Genomic DNA, 24,214 nt, shown 5'->3' on the forward strand with positions numbered 1-24,214 from the left:
TTTAGAGTAAGCTAAGAAAAATTGAAGGTTAGTTATTTGGAAATTTGTGACTTGGTAGCAATGAGTCCCACAGATTGATCAGCTTTCTCTCTCAAGTCATTTGCAGCTGATAGACATGGGGGAGTTCCACACAACTCCTTCACAGCGTGTTAAATACTGTGCCGGATAAGCTCTACCACAATTATCTCCTTTAATCATCACAACTTTATGAGGTAGAGTTTATCTATTACACATTTGAGAAAATTGAGGCTCAGAGAGATGAAGTGATTTGCCCAGAGTCACAGAGTTAGAAAATGATACCGCCAGTATTTGAGTCTACATCTCTTTCACTCCCAAAGCCCCTGCTTTCTGCAGTGTATCATGAAAGGAGCTATTTGTAGCTGCAATTAGCAGAGTCTGAGACATGAACTGCTTCTGTGATTTGAGAGACAAGAGTTCTCAGCTCTAGGTTCTCTTTTCTGTCTGCTTAATTGAAGTACTTAAGACAGTACTTTGAGCCTCAGTTTCCTCACCTATAAAGAAAAGAGATTTGATTGGTTATCTTTTCGGAACCTGTCACTGTTACTGAAAAGAAGAAATTTTAGTGTGTTCCAAAGATGAGCTGCGAGGATCCAATAAATCGCTGTCAGATTTTAACATGAAACATGTTACTTATACAAGGGGATTTTTTTTTTTTTTTTTTTTTTTTGGTAACTTAAAAAGCATGTTTGGGGTGGGAGGCGGTAAGTGTGACAAAGTACTTTCCTCGGTTGTTTTGAGTAGGATGTAGAATAAATTATGTTTTATTTTATTGGAGTGTGAAAGCTTAGTTTACCAGTTACCAGTAGGACTTATGTTGAGATTATGTTGTTAGATACTACCAGATTCTTATCCCTTGCAAGTCTTCATCTCGTTTCTGGGTACCTTGAACACTGTATGGCTTGGAAGCAGAATGATACCCTCTGGTTGCTTAGCAATCTCTCTTCCAGAACCAAAGGTGCCTGTTGCTGGCCTTGGCTTTTGCACGCAGCAGCATATGGAATTTAGGTACGTCTTCAGTTCCTGTGGTGTTCCCTTCCATGTCCATCCTTGAAAAACAGTAACTTTGGCTGCAAAACAGGGTAGTGAAATATCTTGGGAAACTTGATGTGCTTTTTCCAGCCAGTGTGGTTTAAATCAACCTTTCCTTCCGTTGTTAAATGTGTGTAGGGTAATGGGAAGTTCATTTTCAACCGCGAATAAGTTGGTGAAAAATCTGGGCTTGTTACCATTGCCCAAGTTTTGCTTGTAGTGGACAGCTTCGTTTCTTTCCTTTGCTTCTTTTTACTCACCTCTCCCCAAATTGCCTGGTGGTAAGAATTTAATTGTTCCATTCTCAGTATTTTTCTTTCCCTTTCATTTTGTGAAATGGGTTTGATTTTGTTAGACACAAAAGAAAGACAATGGGATGGATTTTGTTGTTGTTGTTGTTGTTGCTTGGTGTAACTTCTTCGTGCATTTCTGGTTTTCTCCACCCTTCCCCCAGACAGCCCTGTCAGTGGTAGAAGCCAGTAAGAAATGCTCTTGTAATAAATCTCTGGACATTGAACACGTGATCTGTTAAGCAGGTGAAACCAGGGGAGATTGGCAGAGGGTGTCTTCCTTAGGCTCCTTTTAATGTTTTTTGGGTCATTCCATTGCTCAGGAGTTATGGCTAGAGTATTCTGTCACTACTATCTTTCCATGAGAATGCAGGGAGTTTTTGATCAGTATTAATTTCTCCTGACACTTCTCTTTTAGCTGTATTTTAAAAATGCTTGAGGAAGCAGTGCCTATTGCATTTCCTGTCAGGTGCAGTATTTGGGTATTTTTGCAATGGGCAAGTATTTGGCTAATCATTCAGAAATCGTATTGACTTTCAGAATCATTTAGGAGAGTAGCTTTAGAAACCCTGCTGTCTTGTAAGCGCGCATCAGTCACCGTGCTGAGGTGTGGTCCTCCAGTGAGCAGCCACCCCATTCCCACACACACTGCTCCAGAAGATCCTCGGGAGGCCTGAGGTTTGTTGTTGCTGTTGTTGTTGTTTTAAATAGATGTTAGTTATGGTATCAGTTACATTATCTTGTAATTATTATAAGTTTGAGCTCCTCAGGGGCAAGGATACCAACTCTGCATTTGTCATAGGCAATTATTCAATCAGTCTTACTGAGTAAAGGAAGGATTCTTTTACTTAAATGGATTTTTCAAACATAGGTGCATGTGGGAGCCTCCCGTGAAAGAATACGAAAGTCAGGTGCTAATTTTCTTCTTTCAGTGACCACTCCACAAGCATGGTCCACCGCAGTTGCTCTATTTGACCATGACTTAAGGAGCCTTCTGTTATTCTTTCACAGGACTACTAACCAGAAGCTTCTAAATAGGTTTAACTGGTGACCTCTTTAATCACGAAGGATTCTTGTGGTTGGTATTTTATTTCTTAGATATTCTTTTTGTTTTTGAGCGGCCTCTGTGCCTAGGCAGTCAGTTTTGAACTCCTGTAGTCTTGCTAGACCGAACTCTTGCTTACAGAGGCACATGCATAGCCGCTAAAGCCTTTTCTCTTGGAGTGTGACACGTCTGTTCCATTAGTGAGCCTTGTAATTCCATCTCTGCTTTAAATAGCAGTTATTATTTCTACACTGATTGAAAACTCAGAGCTGCACGTCTTAGGTGGTCAGCATCGTCTCAGGGCCAGAGGAGTGTTCTTCACTGGTTGTCACGAAGCAGCGGAAGTCTCGGGTACAGAGTTCAGAGCCAAGTGGTTCAGCCGCTGTCATTAGCTATTTGGCTTTGAGCAAATCACTTAATCTTTCTGAGATTCGGGTTTGTTATCTGTAAAATGAGGGTTTTAAAACCTATTTTCTGCATTGTGAGACTAAATAAGATTAAACGAAGGTATTTTTGTAAGTTATAAAACGTTACGGAACACTGGTCATAGTGACTTTTTGGGTTCTTTATAATAACGCCAGATAATAACGTGAATTTTACATTTTGTAAAATTGAAACTATTCAGATAAAGCATGCCCTCTTGGCCTTCCACAAATCTTCTCCCTAGAGGTAATATGCATTTATTACTCTGTGCATGTGTTTGCTTTTTTATATGCATGTAGAAATCTCTTTTTGTATTATGATTTTGATTTTAAAAAGTACACTGTTCTATCATTTAATATGACGTGAGATACTTTGTAGAGATTTTACCTTTTTAAAAACTTGCACACAGGCTGTTGAGATAAAATAATAGCACTGTTTCTCATTATTAAGGGAGACCAAGGTTCCTCCCCGTTTTTCACTATTTAAAACAGCACTGCATTGAAAATCTTTGCACATGCTTCTTTGAGCACACATGCAAGTGGTTATCCAGAGGCTACAGAGAGCAAAGATGTGAAATTACAAGAAGGTGTGTGCACTTAGCATTTTAATGATTATTGTCAAATTGCTTTCCAAAGCAGCGGTCTCAATATACTTCTCTTAACGACTATTAGACGGGAAGGTGCTTATTTACTCTTCTTGCCAGCTTGTGAGATTTTCGTCTTCATTTTTGCCAGTCTCATGTGTGAAAAATGCTATCTCAAATTCAAAAGAATATTCATAGACAGTATGGTTTGTGAGTGCAAAGAAAAAGCATAACTGGAAACAATTTAAAAATCTATTAAGAGGAAAATAAGACAGGTGAATAAATTGTGACATAGTCATAAGAGAGAATACTAAACAGGAGTCAGAGCTAGTGAGATATGGTAAAGATGCATAAGGGGAGATGAATCTCATAATCTGGAGCAAGAAAAGGAAATTGTTAAAGGATACTGATGATAAAATCCATTTCTGTAAATTAAAAAACACGCAAAGTTAATGAATTTTGAAGGGACATATTTATACATGATAAAATTAAAAAGGAAAGCAAGCCTTTGTCGTTAACGGTAGGCCACTTTCAGAGGCAGGGAGTTTCTAGGGGCTGGTGAATTCCAGGTAATCTTACCTGAGAGACGGGGTAGAGAGAGGAGCTTGACTTTGCCAAGGCCCGTGAAGGAATGAGTCCATTTCCTCTGACACCTATCTGTGCTACCTGCTACAGTTGTCTTTGCTGCTAATGTTTCTGACGATACTGGCTTGTGGGTTTGCTTTTTTCCTTATAAAAAGTTCTCTGCATTGTTGAACTCAAGAATATAGTTTGTATGTGGGATATTCTCTGGGCGTGATGAATGTTAATTTTGCTTTTGGGTGTTTTCCATTACTTTCTTAATGATATAATTTCTTTCTCAGATAATCATGAAATAGTTACTGTAAAAAAAATAGTGTGGAATGGTTATTGTAGAAGAGAACTTGATAAAATGCAAAGAATAGGGGCTTTGGAGTCCAATAGACCTGGGTTGAAATTTTTTTCCCCACTCAGTACCTGTGCTTTATTATCTCCTCCTCTTTTGCTGCTTTCTGCTCCTCCTCCCCTCCAGCCTGAGACTGTACCTTATTTAGTTGCTCAGTATCTAGTAGTTATCACCATCTTTATCATCATCATTGTTGTTAAAATCTGTAGGGAATGGTGTCAAAGTAAATTACAGAATACAGAACAAACAAGACACTTACTTGTGGATATCAGGAGCCCTGTTCTTTTTGTTATAGTCTAAGCTGTATATGTCTCCCCTGTAAAAATTTGTGTGAAAGCAGCTAACCATGGCCCATTATTATTATTACTATTATTAAATAACAGGTTGATTGACATAGAATTCACAGACGAAAAATCTCTCCCTTTATTTTTTTTTTCTATCTTTAAAGATTTTATTTATTTGAGAGAGCACGAGCAGGGGGAGGGGCAGAGAGAGAAGCAGACTCTCCACTGAGCAGGGAGCCCCATGCAGGGCTCGATTTCAGGATCCTGGGATCATGACCTGAGCCGAAGGCAGACATTTACCTGACTGAGCCACCCCAGGTGCCCCAAATCTCACCCTTTTAAAGTGATATTCATAGTTTTTAGTGTTTTGGTAGTTTTTAGTATAATCATAAAGCTGTACATCTGTCATCATTAGTTCCAGGACATTGTCATCACCAAAACTAAACCCAGTACATGTTACCACTTACTCCCCATTTCGCCCTTTTATCCCCTAGAGCTGCTAATCTCTTTTCTTTCTCTATGGATTTGTCCATTCTGAATATTTCATTTAAGTGGAATCATACAGTTTGCTGGTTTCTTTTCTTTTTTTTTCTTTTTCACTTAGCATGGTGTTTTCAATATTATCTTGTATCAGTACTTTGTTCCTTTGTGTTACCTAGTAACATTCAGTTATGGTTATATCATACTTCATTTATCCATTCATCAACTGGTGGATGTTTGGATTGTTCCTACTTTTGGTGATTATGAAATAAAGCTTTTATGCACATTCCAGTACATGGTTTTGTGTGGATCTGTGTTTTCAGTTTTCTTCCTTACACCTAGTGTGGAATTCCTGGATCATATCGTAACTCTGTTGTAACATTTTGAGGGACTGCCAGACTGTTTCCAGAGTGCCTTTACCACTTTATATTCCTACCGGCAATGTATGAAATTCCAATTTCTCTACATCTTCACTAAAATTGTCTTTTTTTCATAACGGATGTGAAGTATTTTCTCATTGCAATTTTGATTTGCATTTCCCTAATGACGACTAATGAGCATCTTTTCATGTACTTATTGGCCATTTGTATATCTTCTTTGGAGAACTTCCTATGCAGATCCTTCCTCATTTTAAAATTTAGGTCGTCTTTTTAAGAGTTCCTTATATATATTTTGAATACAGGCCCTTTATCAGACAGATGGCTTGCACTATTTTCTCCCATTCTGTGAGTTGTCTTTTCATTTATTCATGGAGTCCCCCCTAACTTTACTGAGGTATAATTGACGTATAACATTGTGTAAGTTCAAGGTGTACAGGGTTTTGATTTGGTGCACTTATATATTGGGAAGTGATTACCAACACAGTGTTAGCTGACACCTGCCTCATGTCACATAATTACCATTTATTTGTTACCGTGAGAATGTTTAAGATTTACAGATTGGGGGAACGGGATAGGCTGGTGATAGGTATTAAGGAGGGCACGTATTGCATGGTGCAGTGGGTGTTATACACAAGTAATGAATCATGGAACTTTACATCAAAAACTAGGGATGTACTGTATGGTGACTAACATAATAAAAAATGAATTTAAAAAAAGGTTTACATTCTTAGCACCTTTCAAGTATATAATACAGTATTATTAACTATAATCACTATGCCAGACATTAGATTCCCAGAACTGATGGTATCCTTTGAGTCCCAGTAGTTTTTAATTTTGTTGAAGTCTGATTTATCTGTTGTTTCCTTTGTCACTTATTTTTTTGGTGTCATACCTGAAGAAATTACCAAACCAAAAGTCATGAAGATTTGCTTCTGTTTTCTTCTAAGAGTTCTGTGGTTTTAGCTCTGTGATCTATTTTGAGTTAGTTTTCTGTATGGTGTAAGATAGCGTTCCAGCTTCATTCTTTTATATGTTGATACTCAGTTGTCTCAGCGCCATTTGTTAAAAGGCTGTTCTTTCCCCCGTTGATTTTCTTGGCAGCCTTTTCAAAAATCAGTTGATCATAATTTCAGGGGTTTATTTCTGGACTCTCAGTTGTAGCCCTTTGGTCTATATATCTATCCTTAGGCCAGTGTTACACTCTCTGGAGTACTGTAGCTTTGCAGGAAATTTGAAATCAGGAAGCATGAATCTTTCAGCTTTACTCTTCTTTCTCAGGATCATTTGGCACCTATAATTTTTTAAGGCTATTATCTTTGGTGTGCTTTCTCTGGGAAGACTTAATTTATAAATATCCAAAATAGAGACTTAGGAATCAAAAAGGAGAACTTGGGTTTTCTGTGATTGAATCAGTGATGAATTCCAAAATAACTTCAGCTTATTGAACTCCGTTTATTTATCCATTGTTTTGTGTGCCCACTGTGTGTTAGACACTGTGCTAGGTTACAGGGAAACCGCGATGAACAGACAAGGGGTCTCTGCAGTGAGTTTATGTTGGCTTCTGGCTCTCATGTTTTTGAATGTAGTCAGATGTTTGATTTTCAAAGATAAGGATATCAAAGCAGATGTATCATTGGTTGGAAAGTGCTCTCTTGCCGTATTTGAAAGTCAGTGCAAATTCTTACCTTGTTATTCTGCTAGTTGGAATGAAAGTATAAATGGATGGAAGAAGAGAATGAGTATTTTCCAGGTAGCTATGTTGAGCATGTTGAAAAAATTACAAGAGCACCGTATGTTCTCATTTACACTTTGATGTGCACACAGATCTCCTCCCATTTAAAAGTTCACTTGAAGGCAAGGGCCTTGTGTTATTCATCTTTCTTACTGATGACTATCATCTAACAGTACTTTAGAAATACTAGGTGTTCAGGGAGCCTGGGTGACTCAGTCAGTTAAGCGTCCAACTCTTGATTTTGGCTCAGGTCGTGATCTCAGGGTCATGAGATCGGGTCCTGCATTGGGCAGCCTGGAGCCTGCTTAAGGTTCTGTCTGTCCCTCTGCCCCTCTTCCCCACTCTCTTAAAAAAAAAAAAAAAAAAAAGTCAGGTGTTCAATATGTGTTGACTGAATGATTGAATGGGTCAAGCCATGAATGAGTGCTCATATCCTATGACCTTATACTCAATTAGGGTTTGCATAGCTTTTATTGGCTATCATTCTTGCCCTCAAGGATCTTGATTTAGTGGTTAATATGAAGATGAGACACTCAATATGATAGACCTTTACAAAAATAAGGTTTATTGAGTCATAAATAATATGAAAAGGAAATTATAAAATAGCCTAAATACACTTAATATATACATGTTAGGAGTCACTTGGGTCCATAGGGTGATATAGGTGGTAGAGGAAGTCCTGAGCAGAGGTGGGATTTCATGTAGGGTTCAAAGAACTGAAGGAACACATATTGATAGAGGGGAATGGCTAAAACTTCCAGGCCAAGAGGTAGATCTCAGAACGGGTGGTATTGTGCAGCCAGGAGACTTCTGGGAATGTATGGATGTTTTTGGTTGTCCTAGTGTTCAGGATTGCTACTGGCTTTTAGTGGTTAAGGGCCAGGGAGGCTAAAGTCCCGTAGTGTGAAGTTGGTAGTTGATTTGCCCCAAATCACAGTGGCTCCCTGTTTGAGATATACTGGGAAGGAAACAGATTTAGCTGTATAAGGAGGAAAATAGTATTTATGAGTAGTGTTTTGAAGCAAATACTATTCGTTTGGTGTGGTGTTTGCCATTGTCGAGGCTGAACTGAGAGAGGTATATAGTTAGAGTGGAGTATGGCAATGGAACATCTTAGGAACTGTTGCAGGAATTTATATTTGATCAATTTGGATGATTTTGGTGATTCTTAACATTTTCTTTGTCTTATAGTTTGATTTTCTTTTCTTTCTCTTAGAACGAGCCTCTGACCCCAGGTTATCATGGATTCCCAGCACGGGACAGCCAGGTTGGTATTTGCTGTTATAATTAAGATGGTGTGTGTGTGTGTGAGTGTGTGTGTGTTCGTTCTAAGGATGCTGTGGTAGAGAGCATTTCCTGAAATAATTTTGGAGAGTTAGTTTCAGCAATGAATTTACATTTAGAGATACAAATAAAATATATTTTTTAATCCTAAAAGAACTGTAATCATGTTACTGAAATTGTGGATATTACAGGGAAAAAAAAAAATCACTCAGGCACAGCCGTAATTGCTTTTGTTTTTTCTTCTCCAGGCTGATAATAATTTTTTAACCTGGTTTTCTTGATGTCTCATAATTCTAAGTGCTGGGCTTGTCTCTTAATTCTCTGCCACTTAGCCCCTGCCTGCACAGAATTTTTTGAGTCCTTGCAATAATCTGCAACAAGAAAATTCCATTCTCCTTCCTGGGGGAATTCAGCCTTATGGTTTTAATCAGGGACGGCTTGCTTGAGAGAGGGAAGTTTCTGCTGCTTTTCTTTGTTAGATAGGGAGGATGATTGGAAAAAAGCCCAGGCCCTACTATGGGTAGAGCAGTACTGCTTCCTATGAGACTTCCTCTGGATGCTTTATGTGCGTGTATAAAATGCCTTCCCTGTCCTTCCACTGTTTGAAACCTTGAGCAGATGAGGTTGAGGCCACATTAGTTTAGAGCATCAGGTGAAGCTGCCTCAGAGGAACAATGTGGCTTACGATACCTACCCTCTGAAATTTGCCTCCTTGCTGTTTGGGTACGCTGATATTTTTCGGGAGATTTGAAAGGATAGCTCCTAGCACTATCTTTGAATGCCTGTCCTACTTCCCTATAGGGTTGTCCAGAAAAGCCCTCGCCATTAGGTTTGTCCACAGGACATGTGTCATCAGAGTGCTAAACCAAAGTGTTGTGACATAGTTAGTTGAATCTCATCAGAGCCCCTGAAGCTGATCTTAACTATAGGATGGCCCCATCATCAGTGGTCATCGGTTTGAGTACTTGCCCAGGTCTTGCACTTTTGGTGCTGGGTTGGCATCAGACGGGCCCCAGGTAGGGTATGGAGAAAAAGGGGGAGGGAGAGTGGTATTGATCTCTGTGTTCATCTCCCAGTGGGATCGTCACCATTGCAATTGAAGTTTGTCCTTATGGAAGTTTTTTTTGAAAAATATAGTCATTTACTTCAAATCTAAAGAAAATATAGAGGATCTTTTCTTTCTGGTTTGGCTCTGCTCTAGGGCTTTTGTAAGCTGTGAAATTTATGCCCTTTGATAGTAGTTCTATACCGTGGCCATATATCAGGAAAAGTACTAGTGCCTAGAGATTCAGCCCCCAGACGTTCTGATTGAGTAGGTCTAAAATTGGGTTTAGTCATTCACATATTTGGAAATCCCTACAGGCGATGCTGTTTTGCAGCCAGGGTCAAGAACTATAGTCCTATGGACTACTTTAAAAGGAGTGACATTTTCTGTTTCATCCTGGACTTTTCACCTAGGACCCTTAAAACATAAAGGATCATGGTCATTCTCTATCCAGTCTTGCATACCAGTGCATATGTTTACTTATTTATAAAATGTTTCTTATGTTGAATATAGGCTTATTTTAGGTATAGGAAGGTAAACTAATTGAAGTGAAGTATGGGAATAGACGTACTGAGTTTCAAAGGATCTGAGAGGTACTGTATAATGCTCTGTGTTTCCTGTGGGGATTGCAGCTCAATAAGAAACTAAGCAAAAGGAATCAGGAGGAATTTGTTAAAGCACAGTTGCTTGGAACTGCTTTATTTTTCCTTTCTCTTGTAGTAGGGACCCGCTTCTGTAACATGCACCTTCATTACTCATACTCTCTCTGCTGTAGGTCTATGCAGACCCTTTTGCCGTAGTTTAAAGCTGCTAATTTACTTTGAGGCACATTCTGATGGTGACAGGTTTGTATTAGTTTATTTTCTTGGGCTTTATTTTGTTCTCTGGCTGGATCTTTGAATTAGAGATCTTAGAGCAGTGCAAACAGGCAAATATTGAATAGCTGCTTGTTGTATTTGATGAATACAGAATCCAAATGAGTACTGCTAATTAATGCGCCTGACCTTGTGAACTCTCACTTTGTGCACTGAGGTTTGGGAGGCATTTATCAGTGTGCAAAACACTGGTCACCGAGCAGCCTGAGCTGGGCAGAAACTGAACTTGTGATCTTTACATCTCCCCAGAGTGGTTTGGCTCAGCAAATCCAGGAGCCAGGGGGGTGAGGTGAAGGTGAATTTTAATTGTGTGTCTTTATTTGCCCTTCTATTCTTTTGCTGTTCCTTTCTAAACAGATAGGAACTGTCCCCAGACAGGATTTTTATCAGCATCTCCTCATGATTTTAAAAGAGACAAAGTTAAAATCCTGATCCTCCTAGAGCACTGTCATCGTGCTTTCCCACCTCATCCTCACAGTCACCTTTTGAAGTAGATAAACACTTCCTTTGGAGAGAGCAGAAAACTGAGGCACACAGAGATAAAATGACTTATCCAAGGTAACCATACTAGTTAGTAGCTGCATAAGAACTGAAATTTGTCTTCTCTTTGTTGAGGGCCCTTTCCTCTGTCCTGGGGATTGTTCCCTCACACAAGGAAAAGTGTGGTCTTGTGTGTGTGTGCACGCGCGTGTGCGTGAGCATGTGTGTGTGCCTTCTCACTCCCATCCTTCATTTACCGTTTGGCGGCTTCAGAGGCCTCGTGAAGCTCAACCACAGATCTAGGAAGCCATGGCCCCTGGTTAAGGATTATCACCCGTGGGTTCCTTAGCACCAAGTAGACCAGTGTGTCACTGTCGGGTGACCTTTTTCATGCTGTTATGTAAGCTCCCACCAGCACATTTGAATTAGAAACATGCGGAGCAAAGGAGGGAAAAAAACACACCTGCCACCTTGTAGAGGTTTTGCTTTTTTATGTGCAGTCACCCAGCCTTCTTTCCCAGTCAGTTAGCAAGCTTTATGAGATGACAAGCCATTGCATTCTAAAGCACTCCAGGCACTTCACCGTGCTTGCTAATGGGCTTTCTCTGTGGAAGCGAAGGAGACCAACATCTCCAGATTTACAGAAGTGAAAAGCAGCTGGAAGGCTGAGTGTCTCACCTAAGGCTGTGTAGGAGGTTAGGTTGATGATACAGTAGAGCAGCTTAGATTCCCAGCTGATTGTTTCTCTGTGGTTGATGTATATGTGCAGGTGCTTGTTTCAGTGTTGATTAACGCGGAGTATTTTGTGGGTTTGTAATATTTTTAAATGAGTGAATATTTGTGGCTATTAGCTCTAGAGTTTTTAGGTAGGAGGGTTTTAGGAGTATCAATCTGATTAGAAGGGGGCTTAGTTCTGCATAGCAAGCTTACTGTTTTTGCTAACACTGTTTATTTATTTAGGATGGCTTTCAGGGGGATTCTGGAGAATACAGTGGGAGTCCTAAGGCCAGCCCCTTGCCTCCTCTCGGTGCCATAACTTTATGTCTGCTGTATGAGGGTGGCCATAGAATTCATCATTCTAGTTGGGGCACTTTTGCGAGTGAAAAGCAATGCTCATGTTGAAACAGTCCCAGGCAAACAGAGATGAGTGGGCTGTGTGGTCATCTTAGCCATAATTATAGAACTGTAGTGAAGGTCCCCTTAACTGATATGATCAGGAATTGGGATTATGGCACAGTACGTTGCCTAACATTTAACCTGTGCGGGAATGAAACATTGCTGTTCACATTTGAGCTGAGAGATAATACAGACTCTTGGTTGGGTTCAGATGTTGAGTCAGGTGTAGAACTGAGAGTAATAGCGTGTTAAAAAGACTAACGTTTATAAAGTACGATACAGTGTGCTTCCGTGTTTACTGAGTTTTGATCTTCACAATAGCTCTGCTAGGAAGGTGGGGCTTTAATATCTCTATAGATAAGAAAACCAACGCAGAGGGGTGCCTCGGTGATTCCGTCTGTTGAGAGTCAGACTCCTGATTTCAGCTCAGGTCATGATCTCAGAGTCCTGGAATTGAGACCTGCATCCGGCTCCCCACTCGGTGGGGTGTCTGCTTGGGCACTCTGTCCCTTTCCCTGTGCCCCTCCCTCTGCTTGTGCACACATTCTCTCTCTCTCAAAAAATAAATAAATCTTAAAAAAAGACAAAAAAGAAAACCAACGCGAAGATTTTTAAATGAATTTCCAATGTCACATAGAGGGGAGGTGGCAGAAATGGGCTTGAACCCTGGATTTTCAGCCTCCAGTGTCTTGTATTTCCCTTTTGTGTTCTTCTGTCAGTGTTCTCTCTTCCAGGAATGGGGATGTTCTCTTGCTAGTGTGACAAGATATTATGGAATCCTTGGGGGAATGTAGCAGCATGAAACGGCTTCATATGACCTGGAGGTCCCTTGAGTAACTTCTGTGTGTCAAGTTTTCTTCCTGTCTTGTTTGTTAAAATAGCTTAGGGTCCACAGTTTATCTTTTTGTATTTTAAATATAAAGAAAAAATTAGTGACATGGTGTTAGGCTCTTCATCTTATTTTTAAAATGCTGGTCAATAGTTCCTTAAAGTTTTTTTTCCTCTTCCTAAAATTCTGTTGAAAAGCCACTGTATCAACATGTTCAGGTGAAACATGGCAACAGTGAGAATGTCAAAGGAGATGTTCACATTGGCAGATGTGACTTTGACTGTTAGAGATTTTAATTGGGAGTGGCAGCCGTACTTTTAATTGAGAGGATAGATTAAAAATGACCTAAGAGGGGCGCCTGGGTGGCTCAGTCAGTTAAGCCTCTGACTCTTGATTGCAGCTCAGGTCTTGATCTCAGGGTCATGAGTTCAGGCCCTGCGTTCAGCTCCATGCTGGGCGTGGAGCCTACTTAAAAAATAAAAAAACAAAAATAAAAATGACCTAAGGGATTTATTTTTCAAAAGTATTTTCTTTCTTAAGAATTGAAAAAACTTTTCCTTTTTCTAACCAGTTCTTCCTTTTATCCCTGGAATGGGCTTAATTTTAGTCAAAGTTTTTATAAATTAACTTTCAGGGCTTTTAGTTATTTTGATTGGGAGCCATGGACAATAGCAAATGCATTTTCTGTCCTACTCATTTGGTTTGGTGCCAGAGAAATGATAGCTGCTTTTCCTCCCGTGCGGAGAGTTCGGCTGGCGGATATAGTAAGAGAGTGGTCAAGTTCTAGCTCAGTGCTTTCAAGCTTCATAAAGACAACAACCCCTAGTAAGCGATACCTTTAACATCATGACCCGGTGCACGCATGCACACACACACACACACACACACACACACACACACACACACACAGGAGTGTAACTTAGAATTAGTCTTCCAAATAGTACTAACCTTACTGTGTTGTAAGTACTGTATATTTTCCATTCCTTTCTGTTCAACAATTGATTGAGCAAAATTGATTTTCTGGACCTACTAGTAGATGGCAGTCTGTAGTTTTGAAGAACAAAATTCTAATAATTGTTGTCCTTAAAAATGCAGCCTTAAAGAACTCCATGTACTTTAGCAGTCGCTTCCCTATTCCACATCCCTCTGCAGCCACTCATGTGCTTTCTGTCTCTGTGGATTTGCCAATTCTGGACGTTTCATGTAAATGGAATCACACAATATCTGGTCTTTTGTGACTGGTTTCTTTTCACTGAGCATAATATTTTCAAGGTTCATCCGTGTCGTAGCAGGTGTCAGTTGGTTTATTGGTTGAGTAGTAGCCCACCGCATGGCTACAGGGAGGCTCGTGCACGAGCCTGCTGCCTACCTCCGTAGCTCCGTCTCCTGCAGCTCTCTTACTTACACGTGGCATTTGCCCACGGCCGTTCTTGAACAAGCCTGACCCCAGCTTCCGTGTGGAATCACTGTCCCTTCTGCCTTCAGCTGTGCACTGCTCTTCACCGAGATGCTCACCTTCTCAATCAGGTCACAGGTACACAATTTACTCCACCGAGAAGCCTTTCCTGACTACACCAGTCTGAAGATAATCCAGATTCATAACCTGACTGTTCAGTTGCACTTTCTTCAGATCTGTCATCCTCATCTGAAATTGTCCAGTGCGTGTACATTACTGTGCCTCTCTCGCACTGAAACACGCTGTGCGAGCTGTGGCTTTGCTTAGAGCAGAGCTTGGAGATCAGTAAGTATTTGTTGAAAGAAGAAATGAAAATTATCTTGTTTAATGTGAAAGACTTCGAAAGGTTTGAGGCAGGGAAGTGATGTGATTTATTTTACATTTTTTTAAAAGATTTTTTATTTATTTATTTGACAGAGAGAGAGAGAGACAGCCAGTGAGAGAGGAAACACAAGCAGGGGGAGTGGGAGAGGAAGAAGCAGGCTCCCAGCGGAGGAGCCTGATGCGGGTCTCGATCCCAGACCACCGGGATCACGCCCTGAGCCGAAGGCAGACGCTTAACCGCTGTGCCACCCAGGGGCCCCAATTTTACATTTTTAAAAACAACATTCTGGCTGCTGTGAATAATTGAATTTTAGGAGGACCAAAAAACCCAAGAAAACAAGAAAAACACCAGCCTTAGTACTGTCTAGGCAATGAGTTTATTATTTGCTGTGTTTAATATCACTTCCAGCTAGGAATTATTTGTCAAATGAGAAATTTCACCACAACCACCCTCCCCCCACTCCAAGCTGGAAACTGTATTAAAATGACTGATTCAGGGGCGCCTGGGTGGCACAGCGGTTGGGCGTCTGCCTTCGGCTCAGGGCGTGATCCCGGAGATCAGGGATCGAGCCCCACATCAGGCTCCTCCACTATGAGCCTGCTTCTTCCTCTCCCACTCCCCCTGCTTGTGTTCCCTCTCTCGCTGGCTGTCTCTATCTCTGTCGAATAAATAAATAAAATCTTTAAAAAAAAAAAAAAATGACTGATTCAGAAGTAAATTGTTTCATACCCCTTCTATATCTCACAATCTATAATAATTTTCTTACTGGCCCCCCTTTTAATTAAAAATACTTCTGCTTTGCTTTAAATTACATACAAAATTCCTTTTTTTCTTTCCGCTAGGTTGTACAGAACCCCACTCTCAGCCTTCATGCAAGGTATATTATAAAATGGTTGCTTCTCCCCAATCTCTGACACCAGGTCACCCGTCCGTGGTCAGGTTCTCTGTTATGTTGCCTTACACCCTCTAGTGGATGAAGGGCTGGTAAATGCTGTGGCATCTGGTGTTCGAGCATTTTGCTCAAACCGTGTAATTAGCTTCAGACTTACTCTTGCACTTTAGATCATTTCATTCTACAAATAGTTCATAAGCTTTTTCCTTCTGGAAAAGACCATTTTGTTTCATCTGCTGCTGTCTGCCATGTGTCTAAATAACATGCCTATTCTGCTATTTCTTGATTTACTGATTTTAGACGCTATATTTTGGCTTCCTAGTGTTGGAGATGAGATATTAACAGTTTTCTAGACACTGTCTCCTTCTTTCTAATAAAGCCATTTAAAGAAATAAGTGTTTATTCCTAATTTATGGTTATATAATAATTACATTATTATGACTAAATGTAGCTGAATCATAAAATGATTATATTCACTTTCTTTTATACTTTTTCATTTCCCCAGGCATTATTAAATATATACATGCATATATAGAGAAAATAATAAATAAATAATCACTTAAAAAGCACTGTTGAGATATAATTTCCATACCATAAAAGTCATTCAATGTAAGTATACTTATTCAGTGATCCTATAAAATTTATAAGATCCATCACCACAGTTTGGTTTTAGAATAATTCCATAAAACCCCTGCCCCTCCCCCCCCCAGATTTTCTTCAATTTTTTTGTAGTTCCTACTCTTACCCCAAACAGAAACTGCTGATCTGTTTCCTGACTCTCTTTTCTGGACATTCATGTAAATGGGATCATATAATATGTATGTAGTCTTCCATGTGTGACTTCTGTCATTTAGCATAATGTTTCTGAGGTTCATCCATGTTGTAGTATGTATCACTGTGTCATTACTCTTTGTTGCTGAATAGTATTCTTTTGTATGGATGTACCCCATTTCATAAATCCATTTACCAATTGAGAGATAATTTGTATTGTTTTCAGTTTGGTGATTACGAATAATGCCATTATGAACATTTGCATAGAAGTCGTTTTATGGACATATGTTTTAATTTCTCTTAGGCAGATTTCTAGGAGTGGAATTGCTGGGTTTTATGGTAAGCTTGTGTGTATGTATGGTAGTAAGCCATTGTTTTCCAAAGTGGTTTGGTTTTATCCACCTTTTTGATTATATAGAGTGTGTGTTGGTAGCTCATTGTGGTTTTAATTTGCATTTCCTAATACTGAAAGATGTAGAGTTGCCTTTTTATTTGCTTATTAACTATTCATATGTCTTCTTTGTTGAGATATCTGTTTAAGTCTTTTGCCCTTCCCACTTTTTACTTGCTTCGTTTGTCCTCTTATTGAATTGTCGGAGTTCTTTGTATATTCTGGATAAGTTCTTTGTCAGATTTGCAATTTGCAGTTTTTTTTTCAGTTATGAGATTTTGCAAGACAAATCTATCTCCTCTCCCTAATAAAACTATATTTTCATCCTTGTTTACTGCATTGGGATAAACTCTGTGTAACTATCATAGGAAAGAGACTATGGAAATAGGCATTTGACTGTCTTTGTTCAGTCCTGATGATTGCTCTCAGGAAGATTGGCAGGTTTGTAGGGGCTTTGTGTTTGGCTAACGTAGCCTCCAGATCCTTAGTGGCAGGCATGTATGGGCAAGAAAGCTCTTCAGGTAGTGAAGAGCAGTTTTGCTGATCTCTGCTTGTCCTGAGAGGTGTGATATGGTAGAGGACCAGCCGCTTTCACTGGCTTTTTTTTCTTCTTTAACCAAGGCACTGTAGCTTCCGTAAGGCTGCTTCATGGAAATTCCTCTGGACACACACAAATGCACGCACCTGCACAAACCACACCCTGGCTTTGGACTTAAATATCAGTGCCGCCATTGCAGGCTGTGTGACTTTGGGCAAGTATTTTCCTTCTCTAAGCCTCAGTTTCTTCATCTATAAAATGGGGATGGTATCTACTGTGAAAGGTTGTTGTGAGATTAGAGGTAACATACATAAATTTCCAGGCATGTGATAGGGTCATTAAGTCATTTTTCTTATTAATTTTATGGAAAAGAGGCCTTAGGGAAGCTTTATAAGGAAATATTTAGTTTCTGCAGTCTCTGATTTAAGTCTTTTTTTCTTCTGCTTTACCATGTGAAGTGAATTATATCTATAGATTTGAAATTTCTAGCTCAGGAACATAACTTTACCATATTTCCAAGAATAATATGCTTATGTGTGGGGAATGAAACCTGTGTAAGTTTATTTACATAACTCATTACGGGTCTTGGCAGTATCAGTAGAAAGAGGGATTCAGTTTTGAGACTGTCATGACATGAACAGAATCTGGCCAGACTGCACCAGACATTGAAAGCTCTCTACAACCATCGTGTTCATTGTTAGTCCCTTCCACATATTTCTTCTACTATGCATGGCTCCTCAGAGTCCTTCAGATCTCTGTCCTGGATATTTATTTCTTCCTGGTGCCTTTTGCTTGAAATATTTCTCTATTTTCCCAGCAGAACCCTTAGGATCCCTGGCCATAACTTAACCTGCTGTATGAAACCTTTCCTTACTGCCTCTACTCATTTGAACTCATTTAACACATCATATGCGTGAGCATTTCCATAAGTGTCAGATCCAGTGAGTTTGGTAAATTCTGTGAAGACCATGAGCAAAATTTAACTTCTTTAAGGCTCAGTGTTCTCCTCAGTGAAAATGAGGAGGACAGTTACTTAACTTTTGTAAGCATTACATTTTTAAAAATTTCCTAGGTCAGGAGTGACATTAGCTGATGTGATATTTCACTGCCTCTACCTTCTGCTTTTTCTGTACTCTAGAAAGTCTCTTCTCATCTCTGGGCCCAAGGTTTTTGTTTTTCCTTTAAGGACTCTTTTGGCTCTAATGGGTTTGACTTTGTGGCTGTTGGCAGTATCATGCTTCCTTTATGGAAACAATGGGAGTTTTTATCACTTAACTTCCTACCTCTGACTTCAGCAGGGCTGCTCTGGATCTGTGGATAGATGAGTGACTCGAGCCAGAAGCATAGAAAGGATGGCTGGCTTTCTTCTCATCCCTTTTCTGTACGTGCTTCCTTTGTCATAGCCTGTCTTTTATTCCCTGGTTAGACTTCTTCCCCCAGATTTGCCAGTTGTTTTTTTTTTTTAAAGATTTTTTATTTATTTATTCGACAGAGATAGAGACAGCCAGCGAGAGAGGGAACACAAGCAAGGAGAGTGGGAGAGGAAGAAGCAGGCTCATAGCGGAGGAGCCTTATGTGGGGCTCGATCCCACAACGCCGGGATCACGCCCTGAGCCGAAGGCAGACGCTTAACCGCTGTGCCACCCAGGCGCCCCCAGATTTGCCAGTTTTTACTCAGTTTCAGCTTGCTGTGATTTTAGGCTGTCAGAACAGTTTGTATTTTTCTCTTGACCGAAATCCTTATTATTTTGTAAATGGATGGATCATAACTTCACTAGTTGGCTTTCCAGTAGATTGGCCTGTTCCTTTGTATATAGGCATTTGATTTATGTTGTAATGAGACGTTTAATATGGCCTTCAAAAAGGATTATCTGACTGAAGATTATTAATCACTGGGACTACTTGCAAAGGAAATCTGTAGAATTTTCTTTATTAGCAGTTTTCAAAATCAGGTAGTTCATCTCTTTAGAATTGTTTAGGGCGGCCACGTGGTTAGAAGACATAAGCGGCAGGTAGTCATAATCAAACCTGGCTCCCATTTGGTGAGTTACTTTTAAGAAACATGATAGATCAACTGGGGGTGTACTGTATGGTGACTAATATAACAAAATAAAAGTTATGAAAAAAGTGAAGGAAGGAAGGAAGGAAGAAAAGAAAAGAAAAGAAAAGAAAAGAAAGAAAGAAAGAAAGAAAGAAAGAAAGAAAGAAAGAGAAAGAAAGACATGATAGATCTCTTTAACCCTTTGTTCTTCGATAGACGGCCACTGGCAGATGATTTAGAATGAAACCAAGTAGTTAAGTGTAAGATAAAACAAAAGGTCTCATAGTTGGTGACCAATATAGTAGACGGCCACTGGCAGATGATTTAGAATGAAACCAAGTAGTTAAGTGTAAGATAAAACAAAAGGTCTCATAGTTGGTGACCAATATAGTTACGTGTTTCAGTTATAGATTAAATATTTTTATTTTCTTGATAGCACTAGTGTATGCCATTATACTGAGCTGATTTAGGGTTGATTTAGAAAGGCAGGGGGAATATAACAGATGATTTAAGGTCTTTGTGTTAGAAAATTTGGTGCCACCAAAAAATAATTTCAGTAAGTTCTATGTAATCATACATTTAAACAAAGGCTCAGCTCTGATCTCACTGGAGTATCATTATTCTGCTTAGCTGCATATTATCTTATGGTGACCCATACTGTTCTGTGAGAACAAGGACCCTGTTATACTTCTTGATATTCTTAAATACTTTGCTCAAAGTGAGTACTCAGGAAGAATTTGGTAAAGGGATAAATTAAAAAGTAAACTTATCTTTAGCCTTCTTGAAATACAGAGACTACTCTGTTGGGATTTTTTCCTGTGGAAGATTAAAACAAAAACAAAAAACTTTGTCCAGGCTTTCACTAGGTTTTTTGCTTTTGCCTTGCCAGAGCTATATAAAAAATTAATACTTAAGAAGGTAGATATCTGATCTTCAGCAAGAGAGTGCCTCTTACAAGTTTAATGGGTTTGGTCAAGTGGATAGTAAATGTAAATCTGCCATTTTGTGGAACCGTAGAAGGCTCTTAAACCCCTCAATAAACATCCTTATTGAATTAGTAGAACTTTTCAACAAGGGCCTGCCTGGGTATCTCCTGTTATTAGGATCTTTCATTGTTCCTTAGAGCACCTTCAGCCTGTGCTCTCAGAAGCATTGTGGTGTCAGGTAAATCATAGAATCATCTAAGCTATAGATGCTTCTAGCTCCTTAATTCTGTTATATTGTTACTGGTGTAGGGAGCTCATGCACTGATTTTAGTGGGTGTGTCTTAATTTTAGAGTAGCAAGTGGGGTTCCCAGGAAAAGAGAGCTAACATGTATTGAACACCGATTATGTGCCAAGTCCTGTATATAAAGCATTTGGCAAGTATTGTCTTATTCCTCCCATTTGCAGGTGAGGAAACTAAGGCTCAAAAAAATTTAAGTCGTTGCCCAAGACTATGTAGCCAATAATTAGTGAAGTTGAGCTTTATTTTTATTTTTTAGAGGTTGGGGGACGGAGGGAGAGAGAGAAACTTAAACAGGCTCCAGTGTGGGGCTTGATCTCACAGCCCTGAGATCCTAACCTGACCTGAAATCAACAGTCAAATGCCTAACTGACTAAGCCATCCGGGCACCCCTGATGTTTTTTGTTTTTTAAAAAATTTTATTTATTTATTTGAGAGAGATAGAGAGCACAAGCAGGGGGGAAAGGGAGAAGAAGGCTCTGTGCTGAGCAGGGAGCCCAATGCTGGTCTCCATCCCAGGACCCTGGGATCATGACCCCAGCCAAAGGCAGATGCCCAACCGACTGAGCCACCCAGGGGCCCCCTAAAGTTGGGTTTTGAAACTAAATGTGTTAGATTTGAATGTTTATGATATTTTCACTGAGCACATGTCTTTTCCTTATTTACTTTTAATTAAATGTGTGTTCTGGGGCGCCTGGGTGGCTCAGAGGTTAAGTATCTACCTTCAGCTCAGGTCATGATCCCAGGGTCCTGGGATCCAGCCCTGTGTCAGGCTCCCTGCTCAGCAGGGAGTCTACTTCTCCCTCTCCCTTGTGATTTGTGATCTCTCTCGCTCTCTCTCAAATGAATAAATTCTTAAAAAAAAAAAAGTGTGTTTTTTTGCATGTTTGATTTTTCTTTAGTCAGTGGCAGATGTTATTTCCTTTCTGGTTCCCCTCCCCAACCCTACACTGAGGGAGTGATAATTCTGTATTCTATTTCTATAGTCCTATAGCGTTTATAGATCACTTTCCTGTCCATTTTCATTTGATCTTGGTGAGGCGGCGGGGGGGGCAGGGTTTTAATCTCATTTGGCAAATGAGGAAATTAAGATGTCCAGCTTTGTGAGAGATTTGGCAAAGGTGGTAATAAGTGGCACAGAGAGAAGAGCATAGCTTTTCTTTTGAAGAAGTACGCTGACCTCCGTACATTCTTTTTCAAATGAAGTACGTGGGCACAGTCTATGAACCATGTAAGTGGGGTGGCCCTAGTTGAAAAGATTTGTTTGGAGGACTTGGAGCCTCAACCTCTGAGCATCCTTCTGACCCTGAGGCCCCTCAGCGGATTCGAACACAATTTGCAAAACCCCTGGGGAACAATCAGAGAACCTTCGTGTCAGGCAGACCTGCGTTCAGAGTTTTAGTGTGCGCCTGATCTTTCACCTCTCTTTTGGGCCCTCATTTGTAAAATGGGTATGCTTGTGTAGTACTCCTGATAAATACTAACTAAAACACGTGCTGGAGCCTAGCACAGAGCCCCCCTTGGCTTCTCTGGAGGAGAGATCAGCCTGTCAGGAGGTCAAGGTCGGCCACGCACCCCGGGTAGGGCTCCTGCTAAAGAGCTTGGGGAGCTTGCTGCTGAAGCTGGGCCCCCAAGAACTTACAGTGCAGTACTTTGCACTTGGCTGAAGGGTCACACATCACAGTTATCAATCGTTGAGAACGGGAATGGACAGAACTTTTTGCAAAGGATCAGAGAGCAACTATTTTGGGATTTTCGGGCCGTACGACCTCTGTTACAGCTGCTGTAGTGAGCAACCATAGATAGCGTGGACATGAATGCATGTGGCTGTGTTCTAATAAAACTTTATTTGAGGGCACTGAATTTCATGTAGTTTCCACATGTCATGAAATATGCTGCTTTTGATTTTTTTTCCAGCCATTTAAAAAAACATAAAAACCATCTCAGCTCATGGTCCATATGCAGGTTGTACAAAAACAAGTGAAAAGCTGGATTTGGTCCATGGACCATAACTTGCTAAGTCCTTATTTAGACATTGCTTGTTGATAGTGCGGCTATTAACCCTGTGAAGAATAATTTAATTTAAAAACGATTGCTATTAAGAAAGTAGTGATATTAGATAAGGCTTTATTTCACAGTAGAAAAAGGTAGGATTTCTTTCTCTATTTCCTTTCAGGAATTGTTACATGTTCATTAGTTTCTTTACCCTTTGCGAAGTGGTTAAAATGTAGCTATCCTTGTCTTGGTAGTGCTTACATGAAAAAGTGTCTAAATAAAGACTGTACAGTATAGTGGAAAGACCATGCATCATGAGGGAGTTAGGAAACTTGGCTTTTCACTACTTTTGACTTTGCATATGTCACTTTATTTCTCTGGGCCTTTAGTTTCCTCATAGAAATAAGGAAGTTCGAGATGATAATATTTGAGATCTTGGCCAGCTCTGACATTCTCTTACTCTACTCTTAGTTGTCCAGAATGGGTGCTGTTAAACAATTTTCATCTATAGAAACTCTCAGTACTTCAGCAGTGTTTTGTTGTTTTTTTAAAAAACTGTTTCACACTGTATTGGGCTTCACATTGTGCTGGGGACTATTTACAAAAGCAGTTTATTCCCGCTGTGCTAACACTATAGCCATTTCTGAAGTGAAAGGCAGCGTGATTGAAGTTGCACATACCTTACGGTAAAGGCCGCTCGCTTTGTATTCTGCCATCCTGAGATAGCTAACCTGTTTGGAGATAAGCTGCAGATACAAAGTGAGGGGGACTAGGGAAATCAGAAGAAGAAAAGGTCTGTCCTGACTATGTAGGGGGCTTAGGAAAATTTCGTAACTGGAAGCCTTGTCCTCAAGTCTGAGTCACACTCAAAGGACTTTTGGCTCTCCTGGGGTGGGAGGAGAAAAGGGAGAGAGCAGCGGAGCAAGTGGCTATGTCTGTTTTTGTCAACAGAGGGCACCCAGAGCAAAGCAAGTGCTCTGTGACACGCTGAAGGCTCTGCCCCTCTCCCCAGGCAGGCGCAGGGCAACATGCGGTGCGCTCGCTGTGCGTCTGTCTCTTGCAGTTTGTTTGATCTGTGCCCACATTCTCAGACGTTCTGTCCCATGATGAAGTCAGATATTTTATTTTATTATTCTTATTGTTATTTAAAGGTGGCTCTATGCCCAGTGTGGAGCCCAATGCAGGGCTTGAACTCAAGACCCTGAGATCAGGACCTGAGCTGATACCAAGTGTCAAATGCTTAACCGATGTAGCTACCCAGGTGCCCCAGAAAGTCGGATATTTTAAATGTAGTCCTAATAATTCTTATTTGCTTTAACCTTAAGTGGAAAACCAGTTCCCTCAATGTCTTAGAGTAAATTCTCTCATGTTGTAAAGTCTGGGCTTTTGGGTGAATGTGCAGTACCGGGTTCTAATTTAATTCAGTCTCCAGGGAGCAGATATCCTGAAAGAGCATTCAGGATCTGTGTAGCATATTGTAAGGAGACTTTGTTCTTATTACCTGGAGCCGTGGTCCTCAAAGTGTGGTTTTCCAGACCAGCAGCGTCAGCATCCCCTGGGAACTTACTAAAGTTGTGGGACTTCCTGAAGACCACATGCTAAGCACTCTGCTAGGGTGTTCATCTTCATCACTACTTTCCACGTGGGAACACCAGGCCTAAACAGTTTCATACATATATCAAGTGGTAAATTAGGGATTTGACTCCTAGTCTCTCTGACTCCAGAGCCATGCTATAGTGTCTGCAAAGAAAATACTAAG

General features: G+C 40.2%; 1 protein-coding gene across 19 annotated transcripts in view; it reads left to right on the top strand.

Annotated features, from left to right (window-relative positions):
* Positions 1 to 24,214, top strand: part of RBFOX2 (RNA binding fox-1 homolog 2) — a 271,018-nt gene that overhangs the window by 81,036 nt on the left and 165,768 nt on the right. For all 19 annotated transcript variants that reach the window (XR_006776547.2, XR_006776548.2, XR_015727090.1 and 16 more), the window contains exon 2: positions 8,409 to 8,459. Coding sequence is in view for 16 of the 19 variants with exons in the window: in XM_087868764.1 (XP_087724890.1) it covers positions 8,409 to 8,459 (51 nt within the window). In the remaining 3 variants the exon portion in view is untranslated. The remainder of the gene's footprint in view (positions 1 to 8,408; positions 8,460 to 24,214) is intronic.

Source organism: Ursus americanus, chromosome 17, assembly GCF_024610735.1.
Source record: "Ursus americanus isolate L20-20 chromosome 17, mUrsAme1.1.p, whole genome shotgun sequence".
Classification (NCBI taxonomy): domain Eukaryota; kingdom Metazoa; phylum Chordata; class Mammalia; order Carnivora; family Ursidae; genus Ursus; species Ursus americanus.